Genomic DNA, 15,258 nt, shown 5'->3' with positions numbered 1-15,258 from the left:
GGAATAAGACACTAAAAGGAGAACGACCATCAAGGATAGACGTGGGCATCCGATTAATTAAGAAACAAGAGGTGAGCATTGCATCGCTCCAAAAAGTTTTGGGAACATTCATGTGGTGCATGAGGGAGCGTGCCGTTTCTACAAGATGGCGGTTCTTTCTCTCAGCAACCCCATTTTGTTGCGGAGTATAGGTACATGAAGTTTGGTGTATAATGCCATGTTGGTCCAAGTATTCTCGAAAAGATGAAGACAAGTATTCACGACCATTATCAGAACGGAAAATTTTGATGTGAACACCAAATTGATTGCGGATCTCAGCATAAAATTTCTGGAAGATGGAAAATAATTCACTTCTTTCTTTCATTAAATAGAGCCACGTCATTCTTGAACAGTCATCAACAAAAATAACAAAATATCGGTATCCATTATATGACATCACTTTATAAGGACCCCAAACATCTGAATGAATTAAAGAAAAAAGACTCGACACACGGTTATCGACCCTAGAACGAAAGGGAACACGATGGTGTTTCCCAAATTGACAAGACTCACAATCTAAAACAGAAAGTTGACTCAATGAAGGGACTAAGGACTGCAACACTTTCAGCGAAGGATGACCAAATCTACAGTGCCACTGGAGAGGAGAAATGGATGACTGAAGAGCCGTTGACGTTCGTCCACCACCATCAAGATAATACAGTCCACCGGCTTCATGCCCTCCACCAATCTTCATCCCCGTCTTGAGATCCTGAAAAACACACATAGAAGGGTAAAAAGTGATGGAGCACTTAAGTGACTTGGTCAGCTTACTAACAGACATAAGATTAAATGGAAGCTTAGGTACATATAAAACAGAGGATAGGGATACAGGGTCTAGGTCAACATTACCAACACCACAGTGAGTACACTTCCGTGGACCCGAGCCACGTCCTCTACCACGAGCTCCCCCTGAATCTCTGCCTCCAGTACGACCACCACCACGGATATGTGTAGATCCACCACTACCACTCCTGCCAGGCTGGGTTCCTCGAGTCCCACTTCTGCCACCTCGGCCTCTTGACACTGCAAATGCTGATTTATCGGAGACATTAGAGTCCATAGATCCAATGGAAGCCCTCCGAAGACGAGCAAACACCTCCTCTAAAGATGGAAGAGCAGATCCCCCTAGTATCTGGGCTCGTACTGGTTCATACTCAGACTTCAGCCCCACCAGAAACCGTGTTACATCAAGCTGCTCTCGCTGTTGCTGTTGAACTTTGACATCTGAAGTGAGAGGATGATAGACATTTAACTCATTACGGATATTCCTCACATTGGCATAGTACTCCTCAAGGCTCTGATTTCCCTGTTGCAGATTGAAGTATTCCTGATACAGTTGATATACCCTAGTGGTATTATCCTGACCTGAATACAGTTTCTTGGCATGATCCCACACCTCTTTGGCTGTGTCAAGAAACATGAAGTTCACACTGATTTTGGGTTCCATACTGTTCCACAACCATGTAATGATCTGTGCATCTTCCTGTTCCCAGTCTTCATACTCCTGAGAATTAGCGGGGGGTTTCTCCTCTCTTATATGCTTCACTTTCTTCTTCGCCTTCAGAAAAACCTCTACAGACTTGGCCCAAGGGACATAATTCTCTCCATTCAGTTTAATGGAGGTCATTTGGACATTCAGGTAGTCAGTAGATATCATGACACTAGGTTTACTATCACTGTTATCTGCCATTGCCGAACTCCCTTAATTCTGAGCACTGAATTAGGAGCACTACACACTGCACACTACACACAGACACTTCATCGAAATCTGCACACTGATTTCAACAGCTGAGAACTGCAACACCACAAACCCTACTCACCGAAGTCTGTACACTGATTTCAGCAGTATTAAATGTTGAAAACTACAACACCACAACCCCTACTCACCGAGGTCTACACACTGATTTCAGCGATATCAAAAGCTGAAAACCACACTTGTAACACCACCAACATTAATCCACAACTATAGGAAGCTTCACCATTAAGTAGACACTATTGCCATTCGAATCACACACAAACCAGAATAAACCCTAGCATAAACCCTAGCATACTGCAATCTGAGAACCCATCATGCGAACTGTACTACACCTCTCATGTATTCCATAACAAAAAAAAATATATAAAAAAACTTTACCTCATCGCCTGAAGGCCAACCATACGAAGGGCTGAGACACCACTGCACCACACGTACCAGCCCTAACTAGGGCTTAGAAACCACAGCAACCAATCACCAACGACACAATCGGAGGCATAGAGACCTCCTAGGGAAGAGGGCGATCACTCCTTTTCAGCCCTTTTCCCAGTCTCCAACTCACAACTGAGAACCCCAAGTGAAACCCTAATTCGAATGCGCAGAAGGCAGAATTCTAGCAAGTCTGATTTGGTGAACCTAGCTCTGATACCATGTTGAAGTTTGACCTGCCATAGAATTCTGTCTTGTTCGTTGACTGTAGAGTAAAGTAGACAGCAAGAAGTAGGAGAGGAAAGAAGAAAAGAGAGAAGAGAGAAAAAGAGAGAAAGGCTGGTTCGAATTAGGGAAAAAAGTTGATCCCTTGATTCGGCCAGACCTATTATTATATTATTGACTTATTGAAAAAGACTTGAGTGCCCTTCTTTAAGTAAGAGGCACTCGAACTAACATAACAGTACACATCAGCACACTCAACAAGTACAAAGACTGAAATACCCCTTCACTAACACCACTAACAAGGATGAATGAATAAACAACATTAGCAAATTGGGGGTCTGCTAGGCTTAAAAAGAGCAAAATGTACAAATTTTGAAAAAGGTGCAAAATATCTTTTATTAGGATGAATGAATAAACAACATTAACAATATGTTGTTAATGGTAAAATTGAATTTTGATGGCAGCTGCCGAGGTAACCCAGGGCCATCCGGAATTGGTGGGATTCTGAGAGACAAAGACAGCAATATGTTGTCTCTATTTTCAGGACCAGTGGGTGAAGGTGATTCTGTAAGGGCAGAGTTTCTAGCAGCGGTACAAGGTATACAGATGGCTAGTCAAATTGGAGTGAACAATTTGTTAGTAGAAGGGGATTCCAAGGTAGTAGTGGGCTGGATGATAAGCCCAGAAACAGTTTGTTGGGGCTTACAGGGATCTGTTAAAGAAAGTTAAATGGATGACAAGAAATATGACTGTCAGGTTTAAGTGGGTCAGCAGATCAGCAAATGTAATGGCTGATTCTCTGGCCAAGCAAAGAGTGTCAAGGGGAGATCTGTTTTGGGCTACTTTGTAATTGCGTTTCAGGGTTGGGCATGTTTAGTGTATATGGTTCAGTCCTCGGGGGAGGTAACATCTTGTGCCTCCTCCTAGGCTGATTGTATTTTCGTTATTTGAATTAATAAAACTATTCTCATTTATCCAAAAAAAAAAAACAAACAACATTAGCAAATTGGGGGTTTGCTAGGCTTAAAAAAGAGCAAAATGCGCAAATTTTGAAAAGGCGCACTTTGCACCTTTTCAAGTGCTGTGCCTGGGGCCTAGGCACGGCACATACCTTAAAATGTGCCTCGCCTGTGAGCCTTTAAATCACTGCATATACCTCAACTGTTTATCTGTCTTTATCTGTCTGCAGCATATGAGGCAGTTTATATGTTTTCAACCATAATTGATCAAGATAGTTGGAGTGGTTCACCACCCTGTTGTAGTTCCAGTTTGGATCAGACTCTAACGAGTCTAACCTGCCTTTTTAAAAAAAAGAATTTCCTTGGTCGATGATCCTCTACCAAGATGGATGGACTGTTGCTGATCCATTTAATCTGCCTAATGGTTTGCTGCTTTGAACTATTTTATGCTTTTCAATTTCTTATTACTGTTACAACATCACAGGTTTTCCTGTTGGTCCAGAAAAGCAGTTCAGCCTCCAGGCCGGGTTTTAAAATATTGGGTGGTTTTAATTCTTTTTTTCTATAGTGCCACCATCAAATAGTTTATTTGTTCACCTCTTATTTTACTTCTGTGTTGCAGTTTATTCCTTTTGCTTTCTATCAAAAGAAGAGTGTTCTCCTTGCTGTTTGTTTTTCATTTTAAAGGCTGCTATGATATTATTTTTATAGCCCTATTGGTGGAGGTGGTTGTAATCATGCATTTGTCCTCAGTGATGTAATTTTAAGGTGTCACTTTGGCATTGCAGCTCATCACAACCGTAGACTACTGATGTTTTATCATTGTACTGATTATTTTGTTGTCCATTAAGACAACTGTGCAACTCCTTTAGGAGGATTATTGTTAAAGGTTAAGATGCCATGTGCTTTTCTCCTATGTTGTTTTCTCTACTCTTGCTCAATGCATGAAGCTTCCTCTTTTCATTAAGTGAACTTTGATTCTTGCTGAAAGCCTTAATTGGTTAATCTGAATTAATACTTCAGTGTTCTTTCGTTATAAGTAGCTTATTCCAAAGCTGAAGAGATATAATGATTTAAAAATTACCAAAAAATATGTTTAAAAAATGTGGTTTCCTGGCCTTGCTTCTTTAATTAAACCCTAGATATCTGAAACTGTTATCGAGGATCGTTTTGGTGTAAAACATGGGAGTGAAGAGTGGTATTCTGCATTGGACCAGCACTTCAAGTGGCTTCTTCAGTACAGAATTAGTCCATTCTTTTGCAGATGGGGTGATAGTATGCGTGTCTTAACATACACTTGCCCATGGCCAGGTAAGTACTACAATAAATCTTGTTTGAGATGATTGGTTTTTATGTCTGCTTAAATACTAAAAGGCACTTTGGTTGGTTTTCTCAGTGCAAGCTAAAATTTTGCATCATGACTTCATAGTGTACTATTTAGATAAAACTACATATAATATATGCCTAGTATTTTATGTTTATTTGTTTGTTGAGTCAATTATTTATTTATTAATTTCTTGTGCTTCTGTAGCTGATCATCCAAAATCAGATGAATACTATTCAGATCCGAGATTAGCAGCATATGCTGTACCTTATGCTCCAGTACTCTCTGGGTATGCAATTAGTGGCTTGCAAGATCCTGTAATGTATTTGTTCTTGACCTGTCTTGATGAACTACCATCTGCTTGTTGACATGCAACAGTAGTGATGCTGCAAAAGATGCCTTGCGAAAAGAAGTTGATCTTTTGAGGACAAAGAATCATTGGAAGAAAGCTTACTTCTACCTGTGGGATGAGGTATCTATAGGCTATTGCTAATAAACCTAGAAATTAAACCAGTCCATTTTATGGGGTATCAATGAGACTTGAGTTGTAGAGCAACAAAACTAAAGGAAGTCTCAGTTTAGTCTGCAAGGGGTTGGATAACTGACAATGAAGTTTCTAAAATAGATTTAGAACATAAGTTTATTGCTGCAATATATCAAAGTTGAGTTGTTGACTGTTGCTCTAGAACCAAGAAAAAATAAGAATTGTAGTGAAGGGGCAAAGGATATGGTGTGAACATAAATTTGAAAGAGTTACCATTCTTGGAGAATTTATTTTTGGGATTTTTTTTTTCTTTTAGAATTTTAATAAATAGTCAAGACAAACTGTTGCCAGTATTGCAAATTTGTGATATTGGCAAAATGTTGCCTGTATTTCGGGATCCTCATCCTATCTGATTGATCTATGTTAGGACTAAATCCATGTTATTGGATTTGGGGTCATTTCCTATGCCTATTCAATGCACCTTGGCAGCAGCCAAGTGTGTTCCAACTCTCTTTGTCTACAGAATTCTTAGATGTGAGTCTGTTATTGGATTTGGGGTCATTTCCTATGCCTATTCAATGCACCTTGGCAGCAGCCAAGTGTGTTCCAACTCTCTTTGTCTACAGAATTCTTAGATGTGAGTCTGTCCTTCAAATCTGATATAAAACTGATAAAAGAAAAAAGAAAAGTGAGAGAGAAAGAAAGGTTACAGCAGAATAGAAGAAGAAGAGAGTTCGATGGATCTCTCTCTCCCTTCACTAATCTTTTATTAAACTTAATTAATCATGCCAATTAAAAGTCTTCCCTTTAAGTGGGCGGCCAGCAAAGAGATTAACAGGCCCATTAACACATAAACCAGATATAACATTACTTAAACATAAAAGAAATATTAGGGCCCATTCGGCCCAGCCTCTCTACACTCCCCCTCAAGCTGAGCATAGATGTCAATCATGCCTAGCTTGCTTATAGAGTGCGTTGGCTTTCCTTTTGGAACACCTTTGGTCAAAACATCAGCCAACTGCTCTTCTGAAGCAATAAATGGCAAGCAGACTTCCCCTGAAGCAACTTTTTCCCTTATGAAATGTCTATTAACCTCTATGTGCTTAGCTCTGTCGTGCTGAACAAGATTATGTGCAATGTTGATAGCTGCCTTGTTGTCACAGTAGAGCATCATTGGCTTTTCATAGTCAATACCCAACTCTCCCAAAAGTGATATCAACCACAATAATTCTGACACTCCATGTGTCATTGCCTTGTACTCTGCTTCAGCTGAGGAAGTGAGGATTTGGCAACTACAAATTGTTTCTTACTTTTCCATGAGACAATGTTTCCTGCCACCAAGGCACAATATCTTGAGGTGGATCTCCTATCCTCAATACATCCGACCCAGTCAACATTAGTGTATGCTTCTAGCTTCATGTGTCCATGCTTGGCAAACATAATACCTGTCACTAGAGTGCCTTTTAAGTAGCACAAAACTCTTTCTGCAGCTGCTAAATGTGTATCTCTGGGAGAATGCATAACCTGACTAATAACACATACTGCATAGGAAATATCTAGCCGAGCCATGCAGAGATATAACAACTTCTTGAGCAATCTCTAGAACACTCCCCTATTAGTCAACAATTCACCATCAGTAGCAGAAAGCTTATGGTTTAGGTCTATAGGGGTAGAATCCGGTTTAGCACCAAGTTTACCAGTCTCTACAAGGAGAACAAGAACTAGTTGAACTGTGACCTGGACTCCTAACCGGTTCAGTCATAGCCCAAAAATCGAAACTTATAAAAAATCGATCAAAATCGGCTGACCGGGTGGTTTAACTAGAAAACCGATTAGCTGGTCTTGAATTTATACAACCGCTTGGGTACTTGACGAAGAAACTTTTCAAAATGCTAATGGTGAGATTTGAATCACTGACCTTTTATTTATACATAATTGTCTTCTGACCATTAATCCACTTCTTTATTTGTGTTCATTTATGCCTCTTTAGTGTATATATTTCCTTAATACACTCACAATTTACAGATAATGAGGGTTAAGAGGTTTGAACCCTGGTCCATTCATTTAAAAATTAACAAGCTAATCATTTATCCACCATAATCAACTATGATATTATTTGTAAAATATATTATACATAAAATTTATGTTACCTACAATATATATATATATATATATATATATATATATATATATATATATATATGTTATGCCGTCACGGTTCGACCTCCGGTTTAACCATGGTTGAACCTCTGATCCATGAACCTCTCCTTTTTTCGGTTTTGCTTAGTCTGGTTCTTTGAACATTGTTGGTAACTAATTGGAACTTCTATTTATAAAGACAAAAAAAAAAGAAGAAAATTGCCTGGATAAAAACATGCCTATTAAATGAAGAGCTGTCCAAATGATCCAAGTACAAGACCAACCACAACTACGAACCAGTGATTTAGAAGGCGTGCCTAGGCGCACAAGTGAGGCGTATTTTAGGGTATGCGCCTTGCGTAGGCACTAGGCGCATGCCTGATGTGCCTAGGTGTGTGCCTGATGCGCCTCAGCCTAAGCGTGCGCCTTTTGAAAATTTCACGCTTTTTTCACTTGCTTCGCTTGCTCAATGAAGTTCCGAGAACCCTGTATTTGCTAATGTTCATTTATTCATTCTAATAAAATATCTTCTTAAAAGGCAATTAAAGTTATATAAAATCATTGTTTTTATGTGAGAATTAAGAATTTAAGACCCTAATATGGACTTGTTTGGCTTGCCTCGAGGGGTGTGATACAAAGGCGGCTCGTAGAATCAGGAATGCAATATGTTTTACATCACTTTAGCTACTTGAAGTAATGCCATTGAAGAAAAAAAGAGGTTGTGAGTTTTACATGCTTGAATATGCTTTATATGTTTGATTTTATTTTTAAATTTTCATCTGAATACTCTTTACATGTTATATTTATGTATTTTAATTTTTGATAATAGGTTTTATAAAACATTTATTTTCATTATTTTTTATTTTTTATTAATATTATGCTTAATATTTTTTGATTTTTTTTGAAATTTTTGTCAATTTTTAATTTTTTGACTTTTTTTTTTATTTCTTAGCATTGTTTTTGTATTTTTATGTCTTCCTTCAAAAAGGCGTGCACCTCGCCTTGTGCCTTGCGCCTCAGGCGCAAATTGACCCTTGCACTCAAGGTTTAAAATTTCGCTACGATATGCCCGATACGGGGCGTATCATATCATATCTTTAAAAAATAGATACGGGATACACATGGAAATTGGACGTTTTGTCTTTTTTCATGCGTATCAGACCCATATCAGGGGCATATTGGGGTGTATCGGTAGAGTATCGACGAAAAAGATAGACCAAAAACTAAAAAAAATTAAAGGGGGAAAGCAAGCTTATTTTCCCTGAAATAAGCCTTCTTTCACCCCCAAATGACTCTAAAACTCCAAACTTCATTCCTAGAGTGCTAGATTTGCAAAAGTTTGTAAGAAACAAGTGTGAATCGTTAGTTTTTTTTAAAGAGTTTTCAAATTTTGAAAAAATATGGCAAAAGTCGGTAAAATTTTTTATTTTTTTATAATATCATGCGATTTCTTTTTTTTCTTGAATGTTTAAATTTATGTTGATCTACATTTCTTACATTCAAAATCATAATTTTTTTTTTGTGTTATCAGTAAATTTATGGAAATTTCATGAAGATATTTCGGGAAAATATAAATTAACAAAAAATCCGAAGATGTAATTTTTTCTTTGCTTATAAAGACTAAATATGTTTTAGATCTATAGATTTATTTATCATATCCATAGAGCAATTGAAATTTCTTTAATGTTTTTTTATATTTTTAGAATTAAAAATAAATAATAATTAATTATATTTTATCATTTGATCACAACAATTGAATATATTATAATTCTATGGATGATCTATCATATGCATAGACCAATTGAAATTTCTTCTTTAAGAATTATCTTTTTATTTTTATATTTTTAGAATTAAAAAATAAATAAATAATTAATTATATTTTATTATTTGATCGCAATGATTGAATATATTATAATTCCATGGATGATCCATCATATATTTATTTTTTATAATTTTTGGAAATGAATAATAAATAATAATTATTTAAATAATAAATAATTATTAATTATATTTTCACATAGAAGTTGTGCCAATGCATGTTTTATGGTTGGATAGGAGAGTTGGGTTTTTCCCATCCCATAAAGCATTAAAACTTAAGAATTATAATTTATAAGTTATAGTTAAGCATGGGATTTTTAATGAAATTATAATTAGCTACAATATATTTCTTCATAAAACCATTAAAATATATTAATTTAATGTATATACACCTCATTGAGGTCTTATATTTAGTGTTGTTTATGTATTTTTAGGATTTATTAAAGTATTTATAGTGTTTCGAAGTGTATCTATGTGTATCTTAGTTTTTCACTGATACACATGCATATCTCGATGCGTCTTTTAAAATTGCCTTTCCGATACACTTGGTGTTTCTGATACTTAGAACCTTGCTTGCACTTTTAAAACACTAAAAATAATAGTCACACCACCCATTATAGAAGTCTGAAAATTGAATTTAAATATGTCTGGCATTGTTTCCAATTATTTCTCATTTTTGGGTTATCCCTATTGTTTGAATCTGTTGCCTGCTGATGTCATAAAATTTTGCCATTCAGCTTACTTGTACAACTTACTTTCTGGCAGCCTCTAAATCTGGATCAATATAACTCCATCCGCAACATGTCTAGTGAGATAAGAACCTATGCACCTGATGCTCGTGTTCTAACTACTTATTACTGTGGTAAGAAACTCCTCTCTTTCTTCTTTATCTGTTATCAGTATTGGCATATTTTTGGTTTCATTTTGAGTCTTCTGTTTTGTTGAACTCCGAGTCCATATGCTCCACTTTCAACCTAGTATCTACGTGGTGTACTTGTAAGGAACTCAAGACCTTGCCGTTGATGATACAATTATCTCTGTTTATATGTCTGATCAGTATCCACCAGGGCCTCCATTATGACTACTGAATTGATTGGGGTGAGGTTGTGAACAATGCTATATCTTGCATGGAGACCCAACCAATTGCATCTAGAATGTTCCTTAATACCCTAACCCTATCAAGTCAATGATATGAGCCCAACTTATGGGCAAGGTCACCTAGAATATCTGTTGACATTGATGATACTAGGATTTCTTGGTTGTGAACTGGTCTATAGTTTCCCTGGAATTTTGGCACTGGAAGAAGCAGTTGCCATGAAACCACAGAAAAGAGTAGAAATATTATGTGTGAACCAACTGATCAAAAAGGATATTTTATAAACTAATAGAATGCTAGCTCATATGCTACTATATTTTGTTTTCATTTGGTAATAAATTTTGGTCTCATGTACCCAGTCCTGCCCCCTCCCAAGACCCTAGATAGCTGGGACCAACATTGTGTAATGGCTTTTTTATATTTATATTATTTTTGACCCGAAGTTTCCAAAAAGAAGGAAATTTCCTTTCTTTTAGGCCTCATATCTATATTTTTGTTCTTTTTTTTATGGATAACTTTAAATTTTGTTAGGAATGAATAAAAGAATGGTCCAGCATCCCTTAATAGAAAGGCAATGAACTCTATGTTTCTTTTTTCACATACCTTCTACATTTCATTTAAAGGGACCCAAAATAACTGTTCTCTATTTACCCCTTGCTTGGTTAAGGTATCAGCCAAGCTATATCTATATTCTGTTTTATTATTTTATGTATGAGAGGAACAAACCCCATTCACAGATGGGTGCACAAGAAGTATAACCACACAAAATGTCAAGTTAAGGTACAGAAATTAATTTTGAACTTTAAATAGGTATTGGTGTTTCACATGGAAAAACTGATATTTGAATTCTTATTTACAAGGACAAAAATATAAAATAATATACAAAACAAAATAAATTATGGACCCGTGCCTTGTGGTTTCTCTTCTGTAGACCCTAATTGGTTGTGATAAATCATAGTTGAGTATTACTGTAAGGAATTGAAGTTGACATGTGGTTTCATATATACACTATGAGGGTCAGATGAAAGAGATAAGTAGAAAGGAGATGACTGGACATTCATAAAAAAAAAACAGATAACTGGACACAGTCAAAGGTACTATGATGGAAATACTGTGAAAATGTCATATGTGAGATTATATAAGTAGAAAGGGAACAACCAGAGGTACGTTTTATGAAATATGTAGAAAATCCAGTCAAAATGTCATTCACAAAAGAATCAATGAGATGAAAATAGGCTTATGTAGCTGTATGGAGTAATTGGAAATTAAGACTGCTAATATCATACACAAGTGAGAAAAACTTGTATTGGTTCCTTGGTTCCTTTTTGATGAAGTTAGTCATTAGGAAAAAGAGGAGGACTGTAAGGAAAATGCCTCAAATGTCACCTTGCCTAAAGCATAATAACCTACCGTTCATAGAAATCATGAACAACCCACAAAATTAAAGTCCCACATAGTTTGTCCCTAAATCTCTCTCTCTCTCTCTCTATCTATATATATATTTGATCAATATTTATATATTGCAAACCAATTACATTCCAATGGATGAGATCCTATTCAATACCCCATGCAAGTAACCAGGTGCAAAATGTGATGTTTGAGACTAGACAACACACTCTTGATTTAGGCAGTTAGAGGCTTGTTTAGTAGGACGAGTTGTCAATGTTGAGCCTAAAGAGGAGTAAGTTCTGAAGTGGTTTGCTGATGGTATGCAAGTGAAAAATATTAAAGTGAGAAAGTTAAACACAGGTGGAATCTGCTAGTCAGACCACTTTGCAATGTAGGTCGTAAAAGCCTGGTGTGGATTAATGTTTTTGGCATTCATTAACACATCTGCATAGAGGTGTAAATCGGGCTGTGCCGCCCACGGCCCGACACGATTTTGAGCCGGTCTGGCCTGATTGAAGCTACTATCCTTCTCCTTAGTCTACTTTCCCTCATTTTATCACCTATTGAAGCTACTCCTAAGTTCCTTCCAAGTTCCAATGACTTCATTTATGATCCTATCCTTTCTAGTTTTTCCACTCATCCATTTCAGCATGCACATTTCTGCGACATTCATTTTTTTGGACATGTTGCTCTTGAGTGCCAACACTTCGCTCCATATGGGCTGGCCTTAAAAGTGTTTTGTTGAAATTTCCTTTTAATCTAAGTGGTATTTTCTTATGAATTATCAACATCCTCCTCAATCTCTCCCTTGTTATGAATGATCAAACCAAAGTACCGGAAAAGGTCACCTTGAGTTATATCTTAGTCTCCAAGCCGAAGTGTACGCTGATTTTTGTTTTAGTCTTCATTTTAAAATCTCTCATTTCTAAGGCATCTGTCCATATGCTTAATTTTGCATCTAATCTTTCATTAGTTTCGTCAATTAAAACAATGTCATCATCACACAATATGCAACATGGGGCTTCCTTCTGAATATGTTCAGTCAATTCATCTATGACTAGTGCAAATAAATAAGGGCTAAGCATTGGAATCTTTTTTTTTAGAAAAGATTCATTTCAAGGCAAAAAAAAGGGGGGGGGGGATGTACAACCAAGAAACAAAAAGCCTCTAATGACATCAAGAATTACATAGGCTATGTATTTGCACAATACAGAACCCTATCCACCCTAGATTTGATCCATCTAAAAGAGCAGTTCAAGGAGGCTGGAAAGGTCATGAATCTCATGTAGGAAGTGAACAAGTCTCCAAGGGCCAAGGTCCATGCTGGATGCCTATCCAATAACATTCCTAGAATCTCCTTGAATTGCAAGCGGTCTAGCCGATATAGGCTTGGAATCTCTCAGACCACCCATCAGGGCTCTAACTTCAGCTTCAAAGGCATCAGTGATCCCAACAGGCCTGCTAAAAGCCCATATCACATTACCAACAGAATTGAGAATCAGACCACCTATGCCAGCAGCCCCTCTGTGACTTGTACTTGATCTGCAATTGCCATCAAACATAAGAATGAAATCTGCATTTTGCCTAGCATTGAGATTTGGGAAATATTGAAGATCCCCTGGTTATGAATTCTAGACCACAAAAAGGTTCCTATCCAAATCACCATAGCTCACCACTTCGAAGTACTTGCAAGAGGGCATCCAACGAAAAATATGTTGCAGAATTCTACTTTTAAGATCATCTAAAGGAGATGCATTATTCTCAAAGATTCTTCTGTTAAGATCCTCCCAAATGCACCACATGACAGCATGAATAGTAGCCTTCCAAAAAAAATTCCTCTAAGACCAAGCTTACAGGCAGGCCATTGAAGGATGAATTATGAAATAGAATTAGGAAGGACCCAATAAAAACCACCACTATTGAACTAGTCCAGAAATAATTGCCACAAGTATCTAGTGGCCTCTCAATTAATAAGGAGACGACTTATAGAGTCATCATCCCTGAACCACATAATGCAAACATGGGATGATACATAAAGTTGGCCTTTTCTTTTCTTTTGGAATGATGTCACCTCTATTAATATGACCTTAAGAAGCCTCCCAAATAAACGAGACTTTTAAAGGAACAACTGGAAGCCAAATTCTTCTCGGAAAAGCTTTAGACAAGGAATTGGCTATGAGACAGTAAAGAAAGGATTTAGTAAAGCAACCTTGGGAAGTTAATGACCAAATGAGTTTGTTTGGATGAGAAGGATAAAGGTAGACTTCAAAGCGACTGAATTTGAGAAGAAACTTCAATGGATTCTGAGTCATTAGATTCTCTCCTAAACTGAAGAGTAAAGGATGGAGCATGTTTAAGAAAGAAGGTTTGGACAAAACCTTTCCAAGGATTAGCTAGGAAAACCTGTTGAGATTCACATTGTTGCCCCAACCATTGTCACTCCTATATTTGCTTCGGATGATGGAAGCCCATAAACAATCCTGCTCCAAACCACCTTCTTTCTTGGGCTTACAAATCACCTTCCAATTTACGAAGTGATTTTTTTTTCCTCTCCACTTCCCAAAGAAAGTTGTGTTGAAGCTCCTGAATCCTACTTATCACTTTAATCGGGGCTTAGTGTTGAACCTTGGTGAGGACCCATTGTAACTGTAAAATCTGATGTCTCTCCCATAGGTGTTCTAACTTCTAACATTGGTTGTCGGGCGTATCGTATCGTATCGTATCTTTTGGGTCCCGAAACACTTTTTTTAATAGAAGTGTCGGGACCCCACCCTTTTTTGATAAAAAAACTATTTTTTAACTCCCCAAAAACCAAAATTTGAAAAAAAAAACAAAAAAAAAAGGTTAATTCCGTGTGTATCTAAGTACATATCCTTAATATGGTAATGCTTTTCCTATCTATAATAAAGAGAAAACTATGATAAGACATCAGAGTTATTTTGTAGGATTTCTGCTTGATAATTCTTTCCACACTGTTATCACTTATGTGTTATCTGTATTACCATAGCATCTTTTTGATCTGATTGATCACATTGTTGCTTATAATTAATGGGGTTTTTTAATGAGCTATGTTTTCAACATGTTAAGTCTTTTCTTCCTTTGTGTCTTTTCTGTCTACCTTTTTTAACAATAATCTGATTGACTGATTGTTGAGTTCCCTTTTCTGGTATTCTCAGACGGATCTTTTCTTCCATGTAGGGCCAAATGATGCACCTCTTGCACCTACAAATTTTGAGGCTTTTGTAAAAGTTCCAAATTTCTTACGTCCTCATACACAAATATATTGTACAAGGTAGCATTTCGATTTATAACTTGCTAGTTACTACAATGTTGTTATTTTTAATTAAATTGGAAGAACTCTGTTCAGTTATTGAAATTGACTTGTCAATGACTTTATTTGTTAGAGCATTTTGTGCTATCATACAAGTTATTTAAAATGTTTTAGGTTGCAACTTGGGTCGGGCCAAACTTAGCTCAATATGCAATCTGAAAAAGATAAAGGTTGTGCTGTCATATCATTTTTGTAAAATGCAAAACCCTAAAAAGATAAAACACTCAAAAGAATAAAGCAAGGCAATATATAAGAAAGAGGTTTACTAGTTG

At 36.7% G+C, this 15,258-nt stretch overlaps 1 protein-coding gene across 2 annotated transcripts in view; it reads left to right on the top strand.

Moving 5' to 3' along the window:
- Positions 1–15,258, top strand: part of LOC104588174 (alpha-1,6-mannosyl-glycoprotein 2-beta-N-acetylglucosaminyltransferase) — a 66,980-nt gene that overhangs the window by 28,727 nt on the left and 22,995 nt on the right. The window contains exons 8-12 of one of the 2 annotated variants that reach the window (XM_010246010.3): positions 4,548–4,716; positions 4,937–5,018; positions 5,111–5,201; positions 9,936–10,032; positions 14,854–14,947. In XM_010246010.3, coding sequence (XP_010244312.1) covers positions 4,548–4,716; positions 4,937–5,018; positions 5,111–5,201; positions 9,936–10,032; positions 14,854–14,947 — 533 coding nt within the window. Of the gene's footprint in view, positions 1–4,547; positions 4,717–4,936; positions 5,019–5,107; positions 5,202–9,935; positions 10,033–14,853; positions 14,948–15,258 lie in introns of both variants that reach the window. The other variant, XM_010246007.3, reaches the window with a different exon arrangement.

This window comes from Nelumbo nucifera, chromosome 1 (genome assembly GCF_055504915.1).
Source record: "Nelumbo nucifera cultivar China Antique chromosome 1, China Antique-T2T, whole genome shotgun sequence".
Lineage (NCBI taxonomy): Eukaryota > Viridiplantae > Streptophyta > Magnoliopsida > Proteales > Nelumbonaceae > Nelumbo > Nelumbo nucifera.
The sequence above is the reverse complement of the archived record's forward strand: the minus strand, read 5'-3'. Positions and strand labels throughout refer to the sequence as shown.